Genomic DNA, 18432 nt, shown 5'->3' with positions numbered 1-18432 from the left:
GCTCTAGAGACTCAGTCCCTGGGGCTAGTTTAGGGACCTAGGACTGGGCTTGGGGACTGGCGCCCCATTTCCCCACCAATTGTCCCACAGCCCCTCGGGGGTGGGGTCTGGGGCGGGCACTTCCCGCCCGCTGCGAGGCGAGGACCTCCGGGATTCCTAGAGAGGACTCGGAAGTGCTCTCGGGGGTGGGATTTATGGCTCAACCCCGTTGGACAGGGAAAGGTTGGACTTGCTTACTTCCGGCGAGGAAGTGTTGAGAAGTGTCGGCTTGGGTTATTTCTCCGCTGGTGAGAAGAATCCTGTCTTCTCAGTCTTTATTGCGGAAGCTTGGTCTTCCAGGAGAGCTCCTGGACGCTGAAACTTTGAGGAAAGGGAATGGGCTTTGTATCCAGAAGGGGTTCTTGTCCCTAACCTTGACCGGGCTGGTCTCCGTGTATACGGGGTCAGGGTCGATTCGGAGAAATCCAAGTCCAAATCTGTACTTACTACCCTTCTTCTCTTCGGGACCAATGAAGTCTCCCGTTAGTCTATCTGGCTCATGTGGCTTGAAGGACAGGACCAATTTTGATCATTCTGTTATTTATGACCCCTGTTCTGACTTAAGTTTGACTTACGGTAAAGAGAAGAAACGCCTGCATCTGGACTAGGTAGTAAGTTTTGTCCTATTATTTATACGAAATTTAGTGTTCTGCACCAGTAAAATTGTGTTGGTTGGGCCTGATGTCAGATTTTTATGGTTCTCACATTTTTAAGTGTTGGAAATATTCTCTTAATATTTTATGGGTGGAGTGACAGCTGCTTTGTAGTTCTTACTTTAAATTACTCTGTTGAGTGGTCATCTTTAGTATAAATGACCTCTTTGTCATTTATTTGCTAATAATGATTTCCAATATATCAGTAGGTTGCACGCTAATGAAAGGCCTTCAGAAGATCTTAAAGAGCAGAAAACAAATTCGATCAGTGTAAAAACAGCTAACCTGGAGAGACATCCCTCTGAGTTTGGAATGATAATGACAGAATCGGGGGAAGTTATAGACTTGGACCCTCCAGCTGAAACTTCACAAGAGCAAGAAGACCTTCTTATAGTGAAAGTGGAAGAAGAAGACTGCACCTGGATGCAGGAATACAATCCGCCAATGTTTGAGACATTTTACCAGCGCTTCAAGCACTTCCAGTACCATGAGGCATCAGGTCCCCGTGAGGCACTTAGCCAGCTCAGGGTGCTGTGCTGTGAGTGGCTGAGGCCTGAGCTGCACACCAAGGAGCAGATCCTGGAGCTTTTGGTGCTGGAGCAATTTCTGACCATTCTTCCTGAAGAGCTCCAGACCTGGGTGAGAGAACATCACCCGGAAAATGGAGAAGAGGCTGTGGCAGTGGTAGAAAATATACAGAGAGAACTAGAGGAACGCAGACAACAGGTGAGTGCAAGAGGAGACATTAGAGCAATGAGGAAGGAGAGGAAGAGAGTTAAGGAGCTGCTGAGCAGGGGTGAGATCCTTAGCACTGTGGTGCTTCATTCATATTCTTTTGTTCTCCTGGGATTAGGTACACTGTGGAGATTTCCTGCCACTCCAGCAAAGAGAAGCAGTATCCAATGTGTTAACCTGGAGAAGACAGTCTACGATTTTATTTATTTTTAAAATTACTGTATTTATTTTTTTGAGTGACATGATACAAAATTCAAAAGGTACATAAGGTTGTAATGAAAAGTAAGTTTCCTTCTCACCCTTAATTCTTCAGCTGCCTAGTTCTCACCAGAGGCAACCATTTACATGATACATGTATATCCTTACAGAGGTATATTATATTCTGTATATATAAGCATATATGTATATGACATTCTTAAAAAAATGTTTTAAAATCATTTTGTACTTCTGCCTCTTGCTTTTTTTCTTATAGTTTAGTTTGTTTCATGTCACTGCAAAGAGAACAACCTTACTCTTGAAATTGCATTGTATTCCATTGTATGGATATACCATGATTGAACTCCTGTTGAGCGTCATTTAAGTTGTTCCTTTAGATTGTTTCTGAATTTTTACTATAACCAACTTTGCTGCAATGAATATCCTTTACATACATCATTAATTGTAGAATGAATGCTAAGAAGGCCAATTGTTGGCTCAGAGGCCGTACGCACTTGTAATTTTGATAGCTGTTGATAGTTAGCCCTCCATAGGGCTATATCAATTTATATTCCTGACAACAATGTACAAGAGAAATGAAAGATTCAGTATTCAAATTCTGGCAATTTTCATGCACTTCCCTTATTATGGATGAGTTGGACTATAGTATGTATTTTAAAGGGCTATGCCTATACCCTTTTTTTTAAAAAAATTATCTCTTTATATTATTTACCTATTAGAAAAAATAAGGACCGTGTCTGTCAGTGGATTACAAGTGTTATTTTTTCACATTGCTGTTTGTGTGTGTTTATGGAGATTTTTGCTTTGCAGCATACTTTTATGCAGTCAGTTTAGGACTTTTAATTTATATTTTTTGGGTTTTGTGTCATAGTTGGAAAGGCCTTCTCCACTACAATATTGTAAGAGACTTTTCTCATAGTTTTTTCTTCTTTTTTTCTTTTTTTACACTATTAAATGATTGATCCATCTGGATTTCATTTCGGTTTAAGGTGTTTGGTATGGTTGCAACTTTATTTTTTTCCAGACGTCTATCCAATTGCCTTAGCAACTTGTAATCCACCTTTTCTCACTCTGGTTAAAATGCCATCTTTATTACGTACCAAATTTCTGCATATATTTGGGTCCTTTGGTGGTCTCTTTACCTTTTTTTATTGATCTCACTATCTGTTCATATAGGTGTATTTTAATTATTTGAGCTCTATGAAGTGCTTTGGTATATGATAAAGCTACCCTTCCTTCTTCCAAATTATTTTTCAATATTTTTTCCTTACAACTTTTAGAATTATTTTCACTACCCCCAAAATCCTGTTGCTATTTTTGTTGGAATTGCATTATTAAATCATTAATCTAGGGAGGATCAACATCTTTATGTTGTTAACATCTTCTTGTGCTTTCTTACTCATTTATAACCTGACCTTCTATCTTCCTCTTATTGCTAGACTCACACTCTCTTAAACTTCAATTTTCTTTTTATAGCAAGGAAAACTCATGGCATTGTAGGTCTACAAGAGTTTGAAGCTAGTTAGAGAATTTTCCTCATTATTCAGAGCCATTGCATTTGACTGTAAGGCACCAGTTTCATTATTTTTCACCTGTAGGTAAGGGGAACTTCAACCTTCCATACATCTTCAGGCTCCTCAGCTGGTGTAGCTCACTCCATGAGGCAAGTGGGCAGCAGAGAGAGTTGCTGCTGACCTACAGCCAGACCCTGCATTTCTTAAGAGTAACTGTCCTGCAGATGGGAACATTCAAACCTTTCTGTTGCTTTCAGGACAGGAAGTAAAGGTTCATGTTGACATCTAGTTACTGATTTTTAAAACCTAATTTGGGACATTAATGGACACACTTTTTCTTATTTTTTTAGTAATAAATATTCAAAAGCGTAGTTTAAAACAAAAAACATTATTTTGTTTAAATACTCCCCTGAGGATACATTTATTGATTTTTAGAGAGAGAGGAAGGAGGGGGGGGCATTGATGTAAGAGAGAAACATCCATTGATTGCCTCCCACAAACACCCCCACAACCCCGACCAGGGATTGAACCTGTAATCCAGGTATGTGCCCTGACCAGGGATTGAATCCACAACCTTTTGGTGTATGGGACAATACTCCAGCCAGCTGAGCCACCCAACTGGGCAACAAAAAGTGTTTTTCAATAGAGGATACTACGCATTCTCCTTTCTCAGTGTGATATGCAGCCCGTCTTTGGAAGGCACACGGAGAAAAATCATTTCTTAGTGGTAGTGAGGATTTAAGGCCCAGAATGGGGATTTCTCATGGGCCTCCACAGCACACTTTATTTGCCTTTCTCTCTGCCTGCTTCCTGTATCCTTGACTTTTATCTTCAGCTTTATCTCCAGGCAGTTCTTGTCTCTGCAAACCTTTTTCCAGGCTTTATCCTTACCCTTCCTCCTTGGTTTCTCTGTCCTAGTCTCAGGGGACATCAAGGACTGCTTTGGTTCTTGGTGCCCATGGTGTCCATTGACATACTTGGCATCATCTTAACTCTTATTCTGAGAGGGTCCACAAGGGTGCAGACTTCCATACAGAATATTTTCCACAACTGTTCTGCAACTGCCTCTTAATATAACTCCTGTACCACGTTTTGCCAGTACTAAGATGGTTAAAATCTAAAGTGTTTTGAAACCATAAGGGAGGGGAAAGGAGGATGGCAATTCTCTCTCAACGCAGGCTCTTATTACCTGCTAGGTTGCTGCTGAGCTGGTACCTTCCAGAACAGACAGATTCTAGAGACTGGTCTTGGCAGAGTAATTGTGTGTACCCTAGGGTTGAGCAAGAGCCAAGAACAGAAATATTGAGGACTGTGGCGAAAGATTTGAGTACTGTGGCAACATGAACTAGCTAGCTCGTCTTGGCATTGGCCTACTGGAGAACCAAGTGTGACTTCCTGAGTCCTATAATTGATTTTTCCAAACTCCTTTCTCACTTCTGTCCCCTTCACTAAACTTGACCCACACTGGCCTTTGTAAGATTCCTTGGCTGTACCAAACATCCACTTTCTGCCTGAGAGTCTTTGCTTATATTGTTCTCTCTGCCTGCAGCACTTACTACTTTTTTCTTGACTGGCTTCTATCATCCTGTAGGTGTATAACTTAAGTGACATTTCCTCAGAAAAGTCTTTGATGGCCACCCAGTATAAAGTAAGTCTCATGTCACTTTATTCTCCTTTCTAGTATATAACATAGTTTGTAATTACGTATTTTGTGTTAAAATGTTTAATGGGTCTTCTTCAACTAGACATAAATGATTTTTATTAAGCCACTATATAATCAGTGCCTGGCTCATTATAAATGTGCATTAAATATTTGATAAAGGAATCAATGAAAGTAACTTGAATTTACTGGATTCTTTACTAGCCTTCTCAATAATGTACTGATTGGTGTGGTTGTGGTTGTTAGATTGTGGCATGTCCTGAAGTCCTTTCTCAGAAGATGGTGCAACCAGGAGCTATGCAGGAATCCTTCAGTCACCAGCTACTGTCTCTGGACCCGCAGCCTGAACAAGAGCCACAGAAGCCCCATCTGGAGGAAAATGGTGAGGATCTATGATTCAGTGGAGCATATGAGGCTAGAGAGTGGGTGCCCTGGCCATATGGGTAAGAAATGTCTGTAAGAGAAAAACTTGGGGCTGGGCAGCCTCTGCAGTCAGCAGGATCTGGAGGTTGGGAAGGTCTTGGACTTGAAATTGAGTCCCTGGTGTTAAGAGAGGTCAGCTTATAGGACGGGTAGGAACTGTACCACAGTTCTATTCAAAAGTTACAATGTAGATGATGACAATTTTATAGGTACTGTTAAAACATCTATAAAAGGATCATAATTTTTTGCAAGAGTTTTCCAACTCTCCCTAATAGATTTTGTGGTCTTAATGCTTATGTCTAAAAAGCTTTCTCTTTCTTAATTGCATTCAGTTCTGGCTGCTCATTCACCTTGAAGTCTTATTTCAAGCAGTGTTTCACATGACTTTTAGAGGATTTATTCTCTCTCTCTGTCCTTCCCACCCTTAGTCTATTTTATTTACCTGTATTAGATATATCAGGGAAGAAAAATGAACAGCTGAGTATCTTATTTATGATGGTGTGTGTCCACAAGTCTCTAACCAGAAACTTTTGCTATCATATATTTTAGAATTCAGAATTTTTCAGATTTAATAAGGTAATATTACTTATATACCATATATTACACTATCAACAGGATTAGAGGTGGTACCCCTTAATCATACATTAATATTTTGGCAGTAGAATGTATGTATTTTTATAATAATGGATTAAATAAAAACTTGAATAGCTACACATATGTTCTGGTGAATTTTTGTTGTCAAATTAGTTTAATGCTCAACTTCATGAAAAAAAAAAAAACTTTGGTATTCAGAGCTTTGGGATTTCAGAATTGTGCATTAGAAATTGTGAATCTGTATTTCCTGTTTGGCCCCAGACTTTCTTCTAGGTTCCCAGTAGTGGTCAGGTCTTTTACTTGTCATGTCCCATGACTCTAATTTTTTCCAGCTTTCCTTTCACTGTGGTAATAATAATAAATGCAGCAGCAACAACTATTAATTCTATGGTGCTTACTATGTGTCAGGACCTGTTCTAAGCTTTACTTGTAGGAATTCATTTAATCTTCACTGTTACCATCTGGGGTGAATGGGTCATTTTTATTTTTTATAGTTAAGTTACTTTATGCATAATATACAGAAGAATGAAAGGTTAATCAAAACAGCTTTCAAAGAAATTTTAAGAAGAATTGAACTTCCTTGTATCAAGTACATTTTGATAAGAAAAACCCACAAAAAATGAAAAAAAGTCACAAAATACTGTGTCTTTAGTAAAATGAATACTCTCCTTTTAGCAAAATGGGATGGTCCAGCATCTTGTTGTATAATATCGCATTAAGTCTTTCCTGTTGAATTACTCCCCGGATGAGATGGTCATATTCCTTTTATGAAATTAAAAATATAGTGTTTATCATTTGAGAAGATTCATCTAAGAGATTATCATTCATAGACTCATTCTAAGATTTCCCTTATACTTTCAGTTTTATTATCATTAGAGAGCACGCTGTCGTCTGTCACTCTTCATCATCTCTTTCATCTAATAATAGTGAAATGTCTTCTGCAATTTTTTTTCTCTTTGCTAATATGGGTGAAAAATGAAAAATTCTGAATTCTCACCTATGCTCAGTGAAAGCTAAAAGCAGGTGTCAGTAGTCTTATACCTTGAAGATGACGCAAATTCTACGTAATGCATTTAATGCTTTGGGAATAGTGAAGAATGATGATGTATTTCACTATTATGTGATCCTAAATATTTTCTTCATTCTCTCATTTCTTATTTTTTGTCTTTTATGCTCTCATTGGGAATAATTAATGAATAATGATTAATAAAAGTGAAATAATTTCCAAGATGATGAAATAGACAAATATTTCATGATACAGAAAAAAATAAGATCACTCAGATCCCAAAATGTATCTTAAATTTATAAAAGGGACCAGTGGATCCAGATAGAAATTGCATGATAAAATGAGTTTTATTCCATTTTTTTAATAATATTAGAATGAATTTTATTTTTGTTCTTTAGGAAACCTCTAAAGGAACAAAAGTCCTGTAATTCCAGTCTTTAAAAATACTTAAAACTGTTCAAAATGGAAACCCAAAATAGTGTCTAATAGGCGTAGTTGGTATACCAAGGGTTAATGCTCACGCTAACCCAGTGGAATGAATAGGTATTGCTGTTATCCTCTTGTTAGAAATTAAGAAGCTTAAAAAGGTTAAGTAATTTGTTCAAGGTCACAAACCTATTAAGTGACAAAGCTGGGATTTCAACCCTCTAAATCTACACTTTTACCGGCTTCTGAGCTATCCTGGCATTGCTTTACCACCAGGCCCTCCTAAGTGCAGAATACTGTCCTTAGGTCATGTCATCTTCCCTATACTTGCAGAGTCTCAGCAGATCAGGTTACTTTTCTCTTTTCTTCCTAATTGCTGTTTCTCTTCTCTGTACTGTTAGCCAGACCCCAGTTAGCTTCTTTATTCCAACAAAATTATTGTATGTGTGTGGTTTTTTTCCTTTTTTTTTTCTTTTTTTTTTTTTTTTAGTGCTGGTGAGGGTGCATTCCTCATGCATTTGATAGCACTGAAGGCTGGTTTCTGCCTCTGGGACTAATTTGAGCTTGAGAGGAGCAAAAGCTAAAGAAACAATGGATTTAACAGGAACTTCAAAAATAAGTGGAATTATTATAATAATTCCAATTATAATTGGAATATAATCTATACTCAAAGTCAGTGTTCGAGTATTCTGCATTCATTCCTTTCTTCAAGTTGTCTCTTGACACTTTAGCCACATTCCTGGTTTCATACTGTAACCATTCATCTGTTCTTTCATCTGTAACCATTATCTCCATTTTGTGTCATTGCTCATTACTTCCTAGTCCTTGGACAGAGTAAAGCTACATATACACATAATCTCCAGGACTGAGGAAACCATAGCAAAGTCTAAACTGTTAGGTTATTTGTTCAAGTTGGGGTCCACAAAGATGGTAAGGTCTGGATGCACCATGAGTCTTAAAAACAAGCAGAGGTGACAGCAGAGGGTCAATAAGTCACCAGCATCTAGAGATCAGACCCTCTAGGCCTTGCACATGTTATTCACTCCACCTGCAAGGCACCCTTATCCTTGCCCCACCCCACCCCTACTTCCTGTGGAAAGGCTTTCCTGATGCTCCCACCTTCCACTCTCCACTCCGTAGGTGCCCCTGCCTCTGTGTTCCTACAGGGTGAACTTCAAGTGTAGTATTTGTAGTTTACCTGATTCTGAAAGTAAGCAAGGCTTATATGTCTCCTCCTGTAAGCGAGTGAAGTTTTGCAAGGCAAGAATTATTTTATCTGCCTATTCTTAATACCTAGACATTATATACTAACTGGCTGACTATAAGCCAACCATAGTAATTCCTTTAAGGGAGAACATGTGAACTAAGGCCTTGCTAATCAAAGTGTGGTCCAAGGAGTGGCAGCACCAGCATTATTTGGGAGCTTGTTAGAAAGGCAAAATGTGGGGACTACCCCAGACCTACTAAGCCAGAATCTGCCCTATATCAAGATCCCCAGGTGATTTGTTTGCACATTAAAGCTTGAGAAGCCCTGGCCTCTAGGCAGTGCTTCAGACCCATGGAAACTATGGGACTTTGGTTATTCTTTGAGGTGATTAGATTTGACCTTGGCAGAGCAGAGTGCATTGTTACAGGGGAATGGCACAATCTGAGGTCAGCAGCAGAGATTAGCCTGACCAAAGCAGGGAGTCTAGTTTTTTGGGTAGGAAGGTGATTATAGGGTAGGTTTGGGAGAGGCCAGAATGTTGAGGGTCTTGAGAGACAAGCAGAAGAATTTGGCCTTGATGTGGCATGGCACAATTACAGGTTCTTGATCAAAAGTGGAATATGGTGGCAATCAGAACTGGGCAGAGATACCGCCACTGACATTTCTCTTTTTCTACCCCCTCAGCCCTTTCTGCTCTCCAAGTTTCTTCCCTTCCCCTGAAGGACAGCCAGGAGCTGACAACCTCACTTGTCTCAGCTGGGTCCCAGGTGAGCTGGCATCCCTGTGCCTGCAATGAGGACCCATGTTTATTCTTGGAGAAGTAGCAGCCTTAATCCTGAATCTTTATCAGGAATTCTGTCTCTTTAGCTAGAGAGCAGGCCCACCTTGGGTTTGTACTTTAATATCTTTATCTGTTCTACCTAGTACTTCCCCATCCTCTTTGAAGCATAGTCCCCCCTTCTATTTCTTCCCTTAATACGTTCTTCCCCTCACTCCAAATTTGAACACGGGGAATGGGAATTTAGTGGAAATCTCATGTTTCAGAAGTTGGTGAAAATTGAAGATGTGGCTGATGTGGCTGTTTCCTTCATCCTGGAGGAATGGGGACATTTGGACCAGTCCCAGAAGTCTCTCTATAGGGATGACAGGAAGGAGAATTATGAGACTATTACTGCCTCCATGGGTAAGACTTATTTTGTCTGCATGGAATAGGACATCTTAATTTTATCTTACAAAGAATATTTCTAGTACATCTTATAAAAGCATGTATGTTTTAATTGCTGTAACTCAGTTTACTTTTTTCTGTGACAGAGTAAATCAACACTTAACCCCTACCTTATTCAGCTTATTCTGATTATTTCCATAATAATAAGGGTATGACTGAAGACATAATGCTTGGGGGATAGTATTTGCAAATACTGTCTTTTACTGCTTAAAAATGAAAGAGCTTAAAATTAACAGGTTTGGATTTTAACACATTTATAGTAGTTTTTGTATTCTAGTCCTTGGCTGATTGAGTAATTCTTAACTGATTAATTCTCATTTGTGAAAGCATCTCAGACTTTGCTGAATAACTTTATTATAGTCATTATTACAGTATCTCAGTGGCATTCATTCTTTTCTTTCTAATGCATGGGTAGGTGGTTGTTCACTCTGTTACCATTCTCAGAATCACTGGTACCTATTTTACGATGTTTGCCCTGTTGGCATCTACATTTTACATGTCATATCTATTCCTGTTTTTTAATCTTTATTTCTGTTTATTTTTTCTTTTTGTTGTTTCTTTGTCATATCTTTTCTTGAATTTTATACCCCAAATAAGATTTTGAAATTCTTTCTAAGTTATGATCCTGGAAACGAATATTTGATTGTGCTGCCTGGAGCAATTATAAAACTTTCAGCACTGTGGCAAACATTTTAAAGCTTTTAGCTTCCTTTGAATGAGTTCTTTTAGAAGAACCACTATATATCAGGCACAGTGGTAGACTAGATGAAATATATGGATAATGCCAGATTTCTTTTGAAAAGTATTATACCAGTCTAAGGAATTTTGTTCATTCATAGGCTTTTATTTACAAGTGTAAAACTGACTCCAACTCTTTTAAAGTTTCCATTTCTTTTATTACTATTGATATATATATTTGTATTTCCTTTCATTTATGTATTTGAACATGCCCCCTTTTTGTTTGTGGAGATCTAGTAGCCTTTCTGCTCAAGGAATTATTTATGTAGTATATTATACTTAATGAAATCTAGAAATTTTTCTTTTTTGATTAAATTCAATTATCTCACTTGTCCAGTTGGAATCTATTAACACTGTTTTATCTTTTTCAATTACTTTATAGGTATTTGATGGGTTTCAGCATTTGAGGTTATTGGCACAGTTTTTTTCCATACCATCCTCCAAGCAGTGTAAAGTTCTTTCTGATTTTCTCTTTTCATTATCCATCTCTTTATTACATCATTGTTACAACTTCAGTATACTCTTTTCCATTAAGAACATGTTCAGTGGTTTCTGCCTCCTGCTGTGGGATAGCCATAATAGATTATTTTCATGGCTGTAGGTTCCTAACAGCATCAAAAAGGTCAAGATTTTTAAAAATTTCATCAGATATAAAAATGAGATTTTAAAAAAATAAATAAAAGAATCTTGGAAACAGCTGTTTCCATGGAATGGCTGGGACATTTGGGAAAAAGAAGCACTTTGATTGAAGATTGCAAAGGAGGGGAAATTTGAGAAAGTCCTTTTAGGTAAACTTTCAATAGCTTTGTAAAGGGGAAGAGAGAAAGTGCCGGTCACTGGGTTAGATGGATGGATTATTTTAGTATGTTCTTTTAAAAATTTATTTTAATGGGAGAAGTTTTAATCATACTTAAATGCTACTGGAAAAGAACTAGTAGAGAGTTTGAAATGTTGGGGCAAGGAAGAGCATATAATTGATGTAGGGAGGTCCCTGGAAAATAGGATAGAATGGTGAGAGCCAGGTTACCAGAGGAAGGAAGAGAGCTCTTCTATTGTGAGATGAGGGGAGGCTGAAATAATAAGACTGCCAGCAAGTTTGCAGTTGTGAATTGTAGGGTGTTCAAGGAGTTCTTGCCTGTATAGCTTTGACCTTTCTCAAATCAGAGAGAAAGTCACCTGTTGAGAGTGAGCAGGTAATTGAGTAGGTGGTGGAGTAGAGGTGTGAGTGCACTGGAGAATTTTGGGTTTAAAAAGGTTATGCATGCACATAGTAAAAAGCATTAAATTAGTAAATGGGTACAAAGTGAAAACTCAGTCACCTGCCACTGATCCTTCATCTCCTAATCCCTTAAGAGGTGGTGACTATTACCAGTTTCTTGTTAAAATGTCTTTTTAGGAAGAGAACTAAGTAAAAATAGGTATAAGATACATTAGAATTAAAGTGGTCTTCATGCTACAAGAATTATAACTTCTCACTCAAAAAAAGATAGTAATAATATTTACCTCAAAGGGTTATTGTAAGGATTTAATTCCATAAAATTGGAATGTATTTAAAGGCATAGTGCCTAGTCTGTAGTACACACTCAGCAAATGTTAGCTCTTATTATATTATTATATAAATTTGAAAACAACTTTTTACAAAAAATTAGAGAGTTCTCAATAGGCTGTGATCTATCTCTCTAGCATTTAAAAAATAATATTTCCTATTTTTGTTAAGTACTCAAGATTTGTCTTTGCATACCATGTTAAATGTCAGTGTTTTGAACAAAATATATGTTGCTGATCCAGTTAATAGGGAACTGATTGCAGTCTCTTAAACTTCTGTATTCATTAATGACTACTGAGTGTTGTTAATCTAGCTCTTGACAGTAATAGATCTTCTCTAAGAATAGAAAGAATGCCCTTTTTCCTTTAGACTAAACTGAGATCTTTGGGGATTGAAAGCTATAAAGATCCTCTTCTAAGCTATGACTAAACAGGAAAAGGAAGGTTAAGACTGGGTTAGCTGTATAACCCAATATCAGATTTAAGAATAGTTAATATGGTTTAGGTATCCATAATCAGCTACTGTACATGAGTAACAAACCAAGAGGATATCAATTTCATTAAATAGAATGACAAGTCTCATCTGTTTGAACCATTCTTGCCAGCTCTTTCTTCCTTAACCTGTCTGTTTCATGCTTAAATATTCTTTATCCCCACATAAGAGTATGGATTTGTTAAAATGGTTTTTACAAAGTCATGTGCTCATTTTGATTTCATATACTTATTCTATATCCTTTAGTCTTTTTCTTTATCCTAATGCAGGAAATAGCTAAATTTTCCATTTTCCTTATATTATTTCAGATTATGAGTCCAGGAATAACAATATGGAACTCATAGTAAAGCAGATTTCTGATGAAGCCAAATCGCACTGGATGACATCAGGATGCACTGAAAGAAATGCTCCCCACAGTCAAGAGTTTGGAGAAGTTAGTGACCTTCACAGCATGGTAGAAAGGTGGCAGGTAAACCCCAGTGTGGGAAAGTCAAGGCAGAACCCTTCCCAGAAAGGAGATGTTGGTGCCATCACAGACATTAACCATAAACAAAACACAAATGCCGAGAGAGGTCACAAATGTAATGATTGTGGTAAATTTTTCCTTCAAGCTTCAAACTTCATTCAACATCGGCGAATCCACACTGGAGAAAAACCGTTTAAGTGTGGTGAATGCGGGAAAAGCTATAATCAGCGTGTGCACCTTACTCAGCATCAGCGAGTCCACACTGGTGAGAAACCCTATAAATGTCAGGTGTGCGGAAAAGCCTTCCGTGTGAGCTCCCACCTTGTCCAGCATCACAGTGTGCACAGTGGAGAGAAACCCTATGGATGTACTGAATGTGGGAAAAACTTTGGTCGGCACTCTCATCTGATTGAACACCTGAAGCGTCATTTCAGAGAGAAATCCCAAAGATGTATGTGTGAAGAGTTTGTACTGGAAAATAAATAGAGGCAAAGGTTTTTTATTAACTTAGAATAGATGGGCTGTGAAAATGAGAGCAGTAGGAAGGATCAAAGATTATAGTCTATTTTATTATTATACACAGTTGAATTGTCAAATTAGTAGGCCAAGCCCTATGCCTTTTCCCCTATTCCCACAACTTTGCTTTCCCCAGAGGTACATGCTTTCAGCTCTGTTTTCTTCTGGTAATTTCATATTTTAAATAATTCTGCTATTGCTTTACTCATCAATTTTAGACATTATATATTGACTTCTATTGTAGTGAATGAGGAGTTGGGCCCTCTTACTTGCTTTTTCCCCTTTTCCCAATTTAGTTGTTTCAGTTATTTTATTTTAAAATGATAGATAGAAAGTTTGGAGGAAAGGAATAGGGAGAAAAAAAATCACCCATAATCCCACCATCCTAATGAATAGAACTATTACTGGGTACTGTATTTCTTTTTATCCTTTTTTTAAAAAAAAGATTTATTTATTTTAGAGAGAGGGGAGGGTAGGGAGAAAGAGAGGGAGAGAAACATTGATTAGTTGCCTCTCACACAGACCCCAACTGGGGACCAGGTCCACAACCCAGGCACGTGGTCTGAGTGGGAATTGAACTGGTGACCTTTCACTCTGTCAAATGACACCTAACCAACTGAGTCACACCAGTCAGGGCTAGGATGATTTTCTTATAATAGATGCCCAGAAGTGGGATTAGTGGATGAAGGGCCAAAAACATCTTTACGGCTCTTGGTACATATTACTAAATTGCTTTTTAAAACAATTACACCACATATAAGAGTATCACTTGTACTAAATATCTTGCAGAGTTATCAAAAAATTTTCAAACAAATTGAGTAAACAAGATAATTTTTTGCTGTTTTTTAAATTAATTTGCCTATGTATATGGTTGAGTTATTTTCATATTTGTTTACTTATTTTCTTATCTGTTAAGTGAATTCTATAAGGATGAGATTACTGTAAACTGCTGTGAACTTAAAGGCTCTTAATATTCTTCAGAAAACTTTAAGACTGGTAAAAATATTTATTTTTAAACTACGTCTTTTGTGCCCTCAAGCCCAGCTACTTGTTATTCACATTAATACCCTTGGCCACCTCTTCTTGGAATAGAAGTTTACATAGTTCATAGTGTCTTGAAAGTGCTGGGTTGAGCTGAGCTATTTCCTCAGCCAATTCTATCCTATTCTACTTGGTGACTCTCATTGGGGAAATCCATCCAAAGACTCTGGTCTTGGAAAGCAATTGCTTTAAAATAGTGTCTCTTTTTTTTACATCTTCTCTGCAATTGTTCTTATGATTAGTTTTCTAGTTAATGCTCACCTTCCCACCTCCTTCCCTCCCCTGCCCCTCCCCTCCCCTCTTTTCTTTCCTCTTTTCCTTTCTTCTCCTCCCCCCCTCCCTTTCTCGCCCCTCCCCCCCCCCATCAAAGGAACAGATGTGATTCATGTCCTCATGGAGCTGATAGTCTGGTGGGAGTAGCAGACATGAAACGTCGTGAACACTTCCAAAGGAGATACATGAGGTGCTGTGGGAGGGAAACTGAAGCTAGACTGTTGGCAAAGGGTGAAGAGAGCAGAGACTGATAAATCACCTACCTTATTGGCAATATTTTATACTGGCTCATTTCTCTTTTTTCTTGGTTCTTAGATATTCTCCCAACTCCATGTCCCCTGCATAATCCTTTGCTTTCCATTCTTCCAGTTTTTGTCAATTCTCAACAACTAATTGTATAATTTTGTTCTATCTCATTCTGTCTGCCTACCTCATGTTGGGGTCATTACCCCTTTCCTCATTTTCTACCTCTCCCATTTCAGAATTGCTATCTCTTTTTTCTATTTAATAAAAGTATTTTGCTGATCCCTCTGATTGCCTAACCTCAGTCATTCTTGGCACCCTTTTAAAAAAACTTCTTCTTTATTTTATTCTTTTCACTCAACAAATACTAAAGGGCCTTTTCATTCCTGATGGTATCAAGTACATACATGCATTCCTCTTTCTTACTCCTGTTACATTGAATTTTTATTTGATTATTCTCTTTTTTTTCTGACAGTTTATTTTTCTTCTGTAAAAAAACTGATAACATTTGCATTTCCTCTTTGTTTTTTTCAGGCAGTGAAAAAAGAAGTAAGAATACAAAATTGAATGTTAAGAAAATTTCAGAATTTTCAGAAGCAGACATGGAACTTTCTGGAAGAATCCAAAAAAATGTTTCTCAAGTTCAAGATTTTGGAGAAGACAAGTTGGATAGAAAGCAGGGAATTCCCATGAAAGAGATACTAGGACAACGATCTTCAAAGAGGATAAATTTCAGTGAAGTCACATATGTCCACAAAAAATCCTCTACAGGAGAAAGACCACATAAATGTAATGAATGTGGAAAAAGTTTTATTCAGAGTGCCCATCTTATTCAACATCAGCGAATACACACTGGGGAGAAACCATTTAGGTGTGATGAGTGTGGGAAAAGCTATAATCAACGTGTGCATCTAACTCAACATCAGCGAGTCCACACTGGTGAAAAACCCTATACCTGTCATTTATGTGGGAAAGCATTTAGAGTGAGGTCCCATCTTGTTCAGCATCAGAGTGTGCACAGTGGAGAGAGACCCTTTAAATGCAATGAGTGTGGGAAAGGCTTTGGGAGGCGTTCACACCTTGCTGGGCATCTTAGACTTCACTCTAGAGAGAAATCCCATCAGTGTCATGAATGTGGAGAAATCTTTTTTCAGTATGTTAGCCTCATTGAACATCAGGTGCTCCATGTGGGTCAGAAAAATGAAAAAAATGGCATTTGTGAGGAAGCATATAGTTGGAATTTAACAGTGATTGAAGATAAGAAGATTGAGTTACAAGAGCAGCCTTATAAGTGTGATATATGTAGCAAAACCTTTAATTATAGTTCTGACCTTATTCAGCATTACAGAATTCATACTGCAGAGAAAACCTGCAAATGTGATATATGTAGAGAAAATGGCCAATGTTCCCACATAAAACGTCAAAAAACCTATTCCAACATGAAATCCCATCAATGTAATGAATGTGGCAGAGGCTTCACTCTGAAGTCACATCTTAACCAACATCAGAGGATTCATACTGGAGAGAAACCCTTTCAATGTAAAGAATGTGGAATGAGTTTCAGTTGGAGTTGTAGCCTCTTCAAACATATGAGAAGTCATGAGAGGACAGATTCCTTAAATACCTTAAATGTATAGATATTTCTGTTGTAGCAAATCTCTTACTCAATTTAGAGAAGACTTTCTGAAGAGAAATCCTACTCCAATATTGAATGTAGTAACAACTTCAAGCAATTTCTCTAGCTTAACCATCAAACCTATAGATATATTGAAATCCTTCAATTAGAATTTAGGACAATTGGAGAACAATAAATAGGTAATCTGCTTTTCCCAAGGAGAAATACTCATTAGCATCTTCATGCTTGAGAATGTAGATGAAAGAACCTATGGAGATAGTGGGTGAAGGAAAGCCTTCAGGTGGCACTTAATCTTCTTTTGAATCTCAGAACATTGACACTGGAAAAAGCCTCAAGAATATAGTAGGAATAAGCTTTATTTATAGTTTTTGCCTTTTTTAACAGCTTATCCAGGGAAGAGCACAGGTAAAGAACTTTTCAGCATGATACCCCTTTTGATACCTCAGCAATGAACCTTTCATAGAAATGATAATTCTACCCAGTAGAAGGCTCCAGTCATTGTTCTCATCATATGCATTAAAGTATTGAATAAAATTGACTTAAGATGTTTATATTTTGGCAAAATTGGGGTTCAGAGGCCAAATGGTATGTGTTCCTTATTATCCTATTCAATAACTCCATGAAACTCTACTTTTTAAAAAAATTATACTAGCATCAGGTTAGCTATTAGAAAGAGAAGTTTGTCAATCTAGAAGAAATGGTTGGCTAGTCATATCTTGAGGAGAGGGGAGCAGACTTTAGGGGAATAGAGAAGATGGGCCAAATGGTGGACTTTTTTTTTTTTTTTCCTGTTACCCACAAGAATAAGGATGGCTACATCCATAGAAGGAGCTGGACCAACTTGAATTAAGAATCATGGTCCAAGCAGTACGTGTATTAATTTCCAGTTGCTCTGGAGGTAGATCTCCCCCATAGGTTATTGGCATGTATAATGAGTGCCAATTTGCATTACAGTTGGATTTGAAAGAAAACTAATTAGGAGCAGGGAGGTCATGGACTGGTTAAGCCTGCCTAATTTAGGAAGGTCTAGGTAGGAGTTGGGAAAAGAAGATGGCATGGAAAAAAGGGTTAACCTGAGCCTGTTTGCTAGAGAAAGCTTTTGGGCACTGCTGAAGTCCTGCTTCTGCTGACTGCCTCACATATAATAAATACCCTATAAAAACTTGTTGATTGATGGTGTTGTACACTGGTGTCCTGTCCAGATCCCCTTGACCAAGCTGTCACACCCATTCCTTAAGCTGCTTAGAGTTTTGGCTGCTAAGTGCTCATAGCTCTTCCCTTCTCCAGAGACTCCGGATAATTGTCCTCAGATGGTGGACCCAGATGCTGCACCCAGGAGTTATCTGCTCTTTAGCCAGTGACTGACTTTGGAGTACAAAAAGTTGATTCAGTTTCTTACAATAGAGGTAAACTAAGGTAGTTTATGCTCCCCAACCCATCCTTTCTGGATCAGGCTAAGGCTAGACCTTGAGACTATGTTCATGGATGGCCCTTGTTTTCTTGGTCTGTTTCATTCCCTCTCGTAAAGAGTTTTCCTGAAGAGCATACCCTTAGCCAATCATGTGGCTCTGAATCCCTGTCTCAGGTTCTGCTTTAGGGAACCTTATGTAAAACACTTGGTGCTGTGAGCTGTCCTAGGAAGCTAAGAATATATTCTGGAGTTGGTCACTGACCACAAGGCAATGGGGACCCCCTCACTGATGGGTGTGGAAGTATTTGTAAGTCCCCAGTGTATGGTGGCTGTTCATTTGTGAAGCACTTTGGTGAACTAGGATAGTATACA

General features: G+C 38.0%; 1 protein-coding gene across 1 annotated transcript; it reads left to right on the top strand.

The window, feature by feature from the left end:
• Positions 1 to 237: 237 nt before the first annotated feature.
• On the top strand, positions 238 to 17189 carry ZKSCAN5 (zinc finger with KRAB and SCAN domains 5). Its single transcript, XM_054589825.1, has 7 exons — positions 238 to 647; positions 899 to 1418; positions 5064 to 5199; positions 9158 to 9240; positions 9518 to 9656; positions 12783 to 13391; positions 15548 to 17189. Exons 2-7 carry the CDS (start codon positions 1005 to 1007, stop codon positions 16648 to 16650), a joined length of 2484 nt encoding a protein of 827 aa, XP_054445800.1. The 5' UTR covers positions 238 to 647; positions 899 to 1004; the 3' UTR covers positions 16651 to 17189.
• Positions 17190 to 18432: the final 1243 nt, after the last annotated feature.

The sequence above is a fragment of the Pteronotus mesoamericanus genome, unplaced genomic scaffold, assembly GCF_021234165.1.
Source record: "Pteronotus mesoamericanus isolate MK-2021 breed Mesoamerican mustached bat unplaced genomic scaffold, CSHL_Meso_final scaffold_167, whole genome shotgun sequence".
In the NCBI taxonomy this organism is placed as follows: domain Eukaryota; kingdom Metazoa; phylum Chordata; class Mammalia; order Chiroptera; family Mormoopidae; genus Pteronotus; species Pteronotus mesoamericanus.
Note: the sequence above shows the minus strand (reverse complement) of the source record. Positions and strands in the feature narration are given on the sequence as shown.

Coding starts and splice junctions, on each gene's coding strand:
- ZKSCAN5 (XM_054589825.1), top strand. CDS start 1,005: ATGATAATGACAGAATCGGGGGAAGTTATAGACTTGGACCCTCCAGCT. Junction 5,200..9,157: donor GCCCCATCTGGAGGAAAATG/GTGAGGATCTAT, acceptor CTACCCCCTCAG/CCCTTTCTGCTCTCCAAGTT. Junction 9,657..12,782: donor GACTATTACTGCCTCCATGG/GTAAGACTTATT, acceptor ATATTATTTCAG/ATTATGAGTCCAGGAATAAC.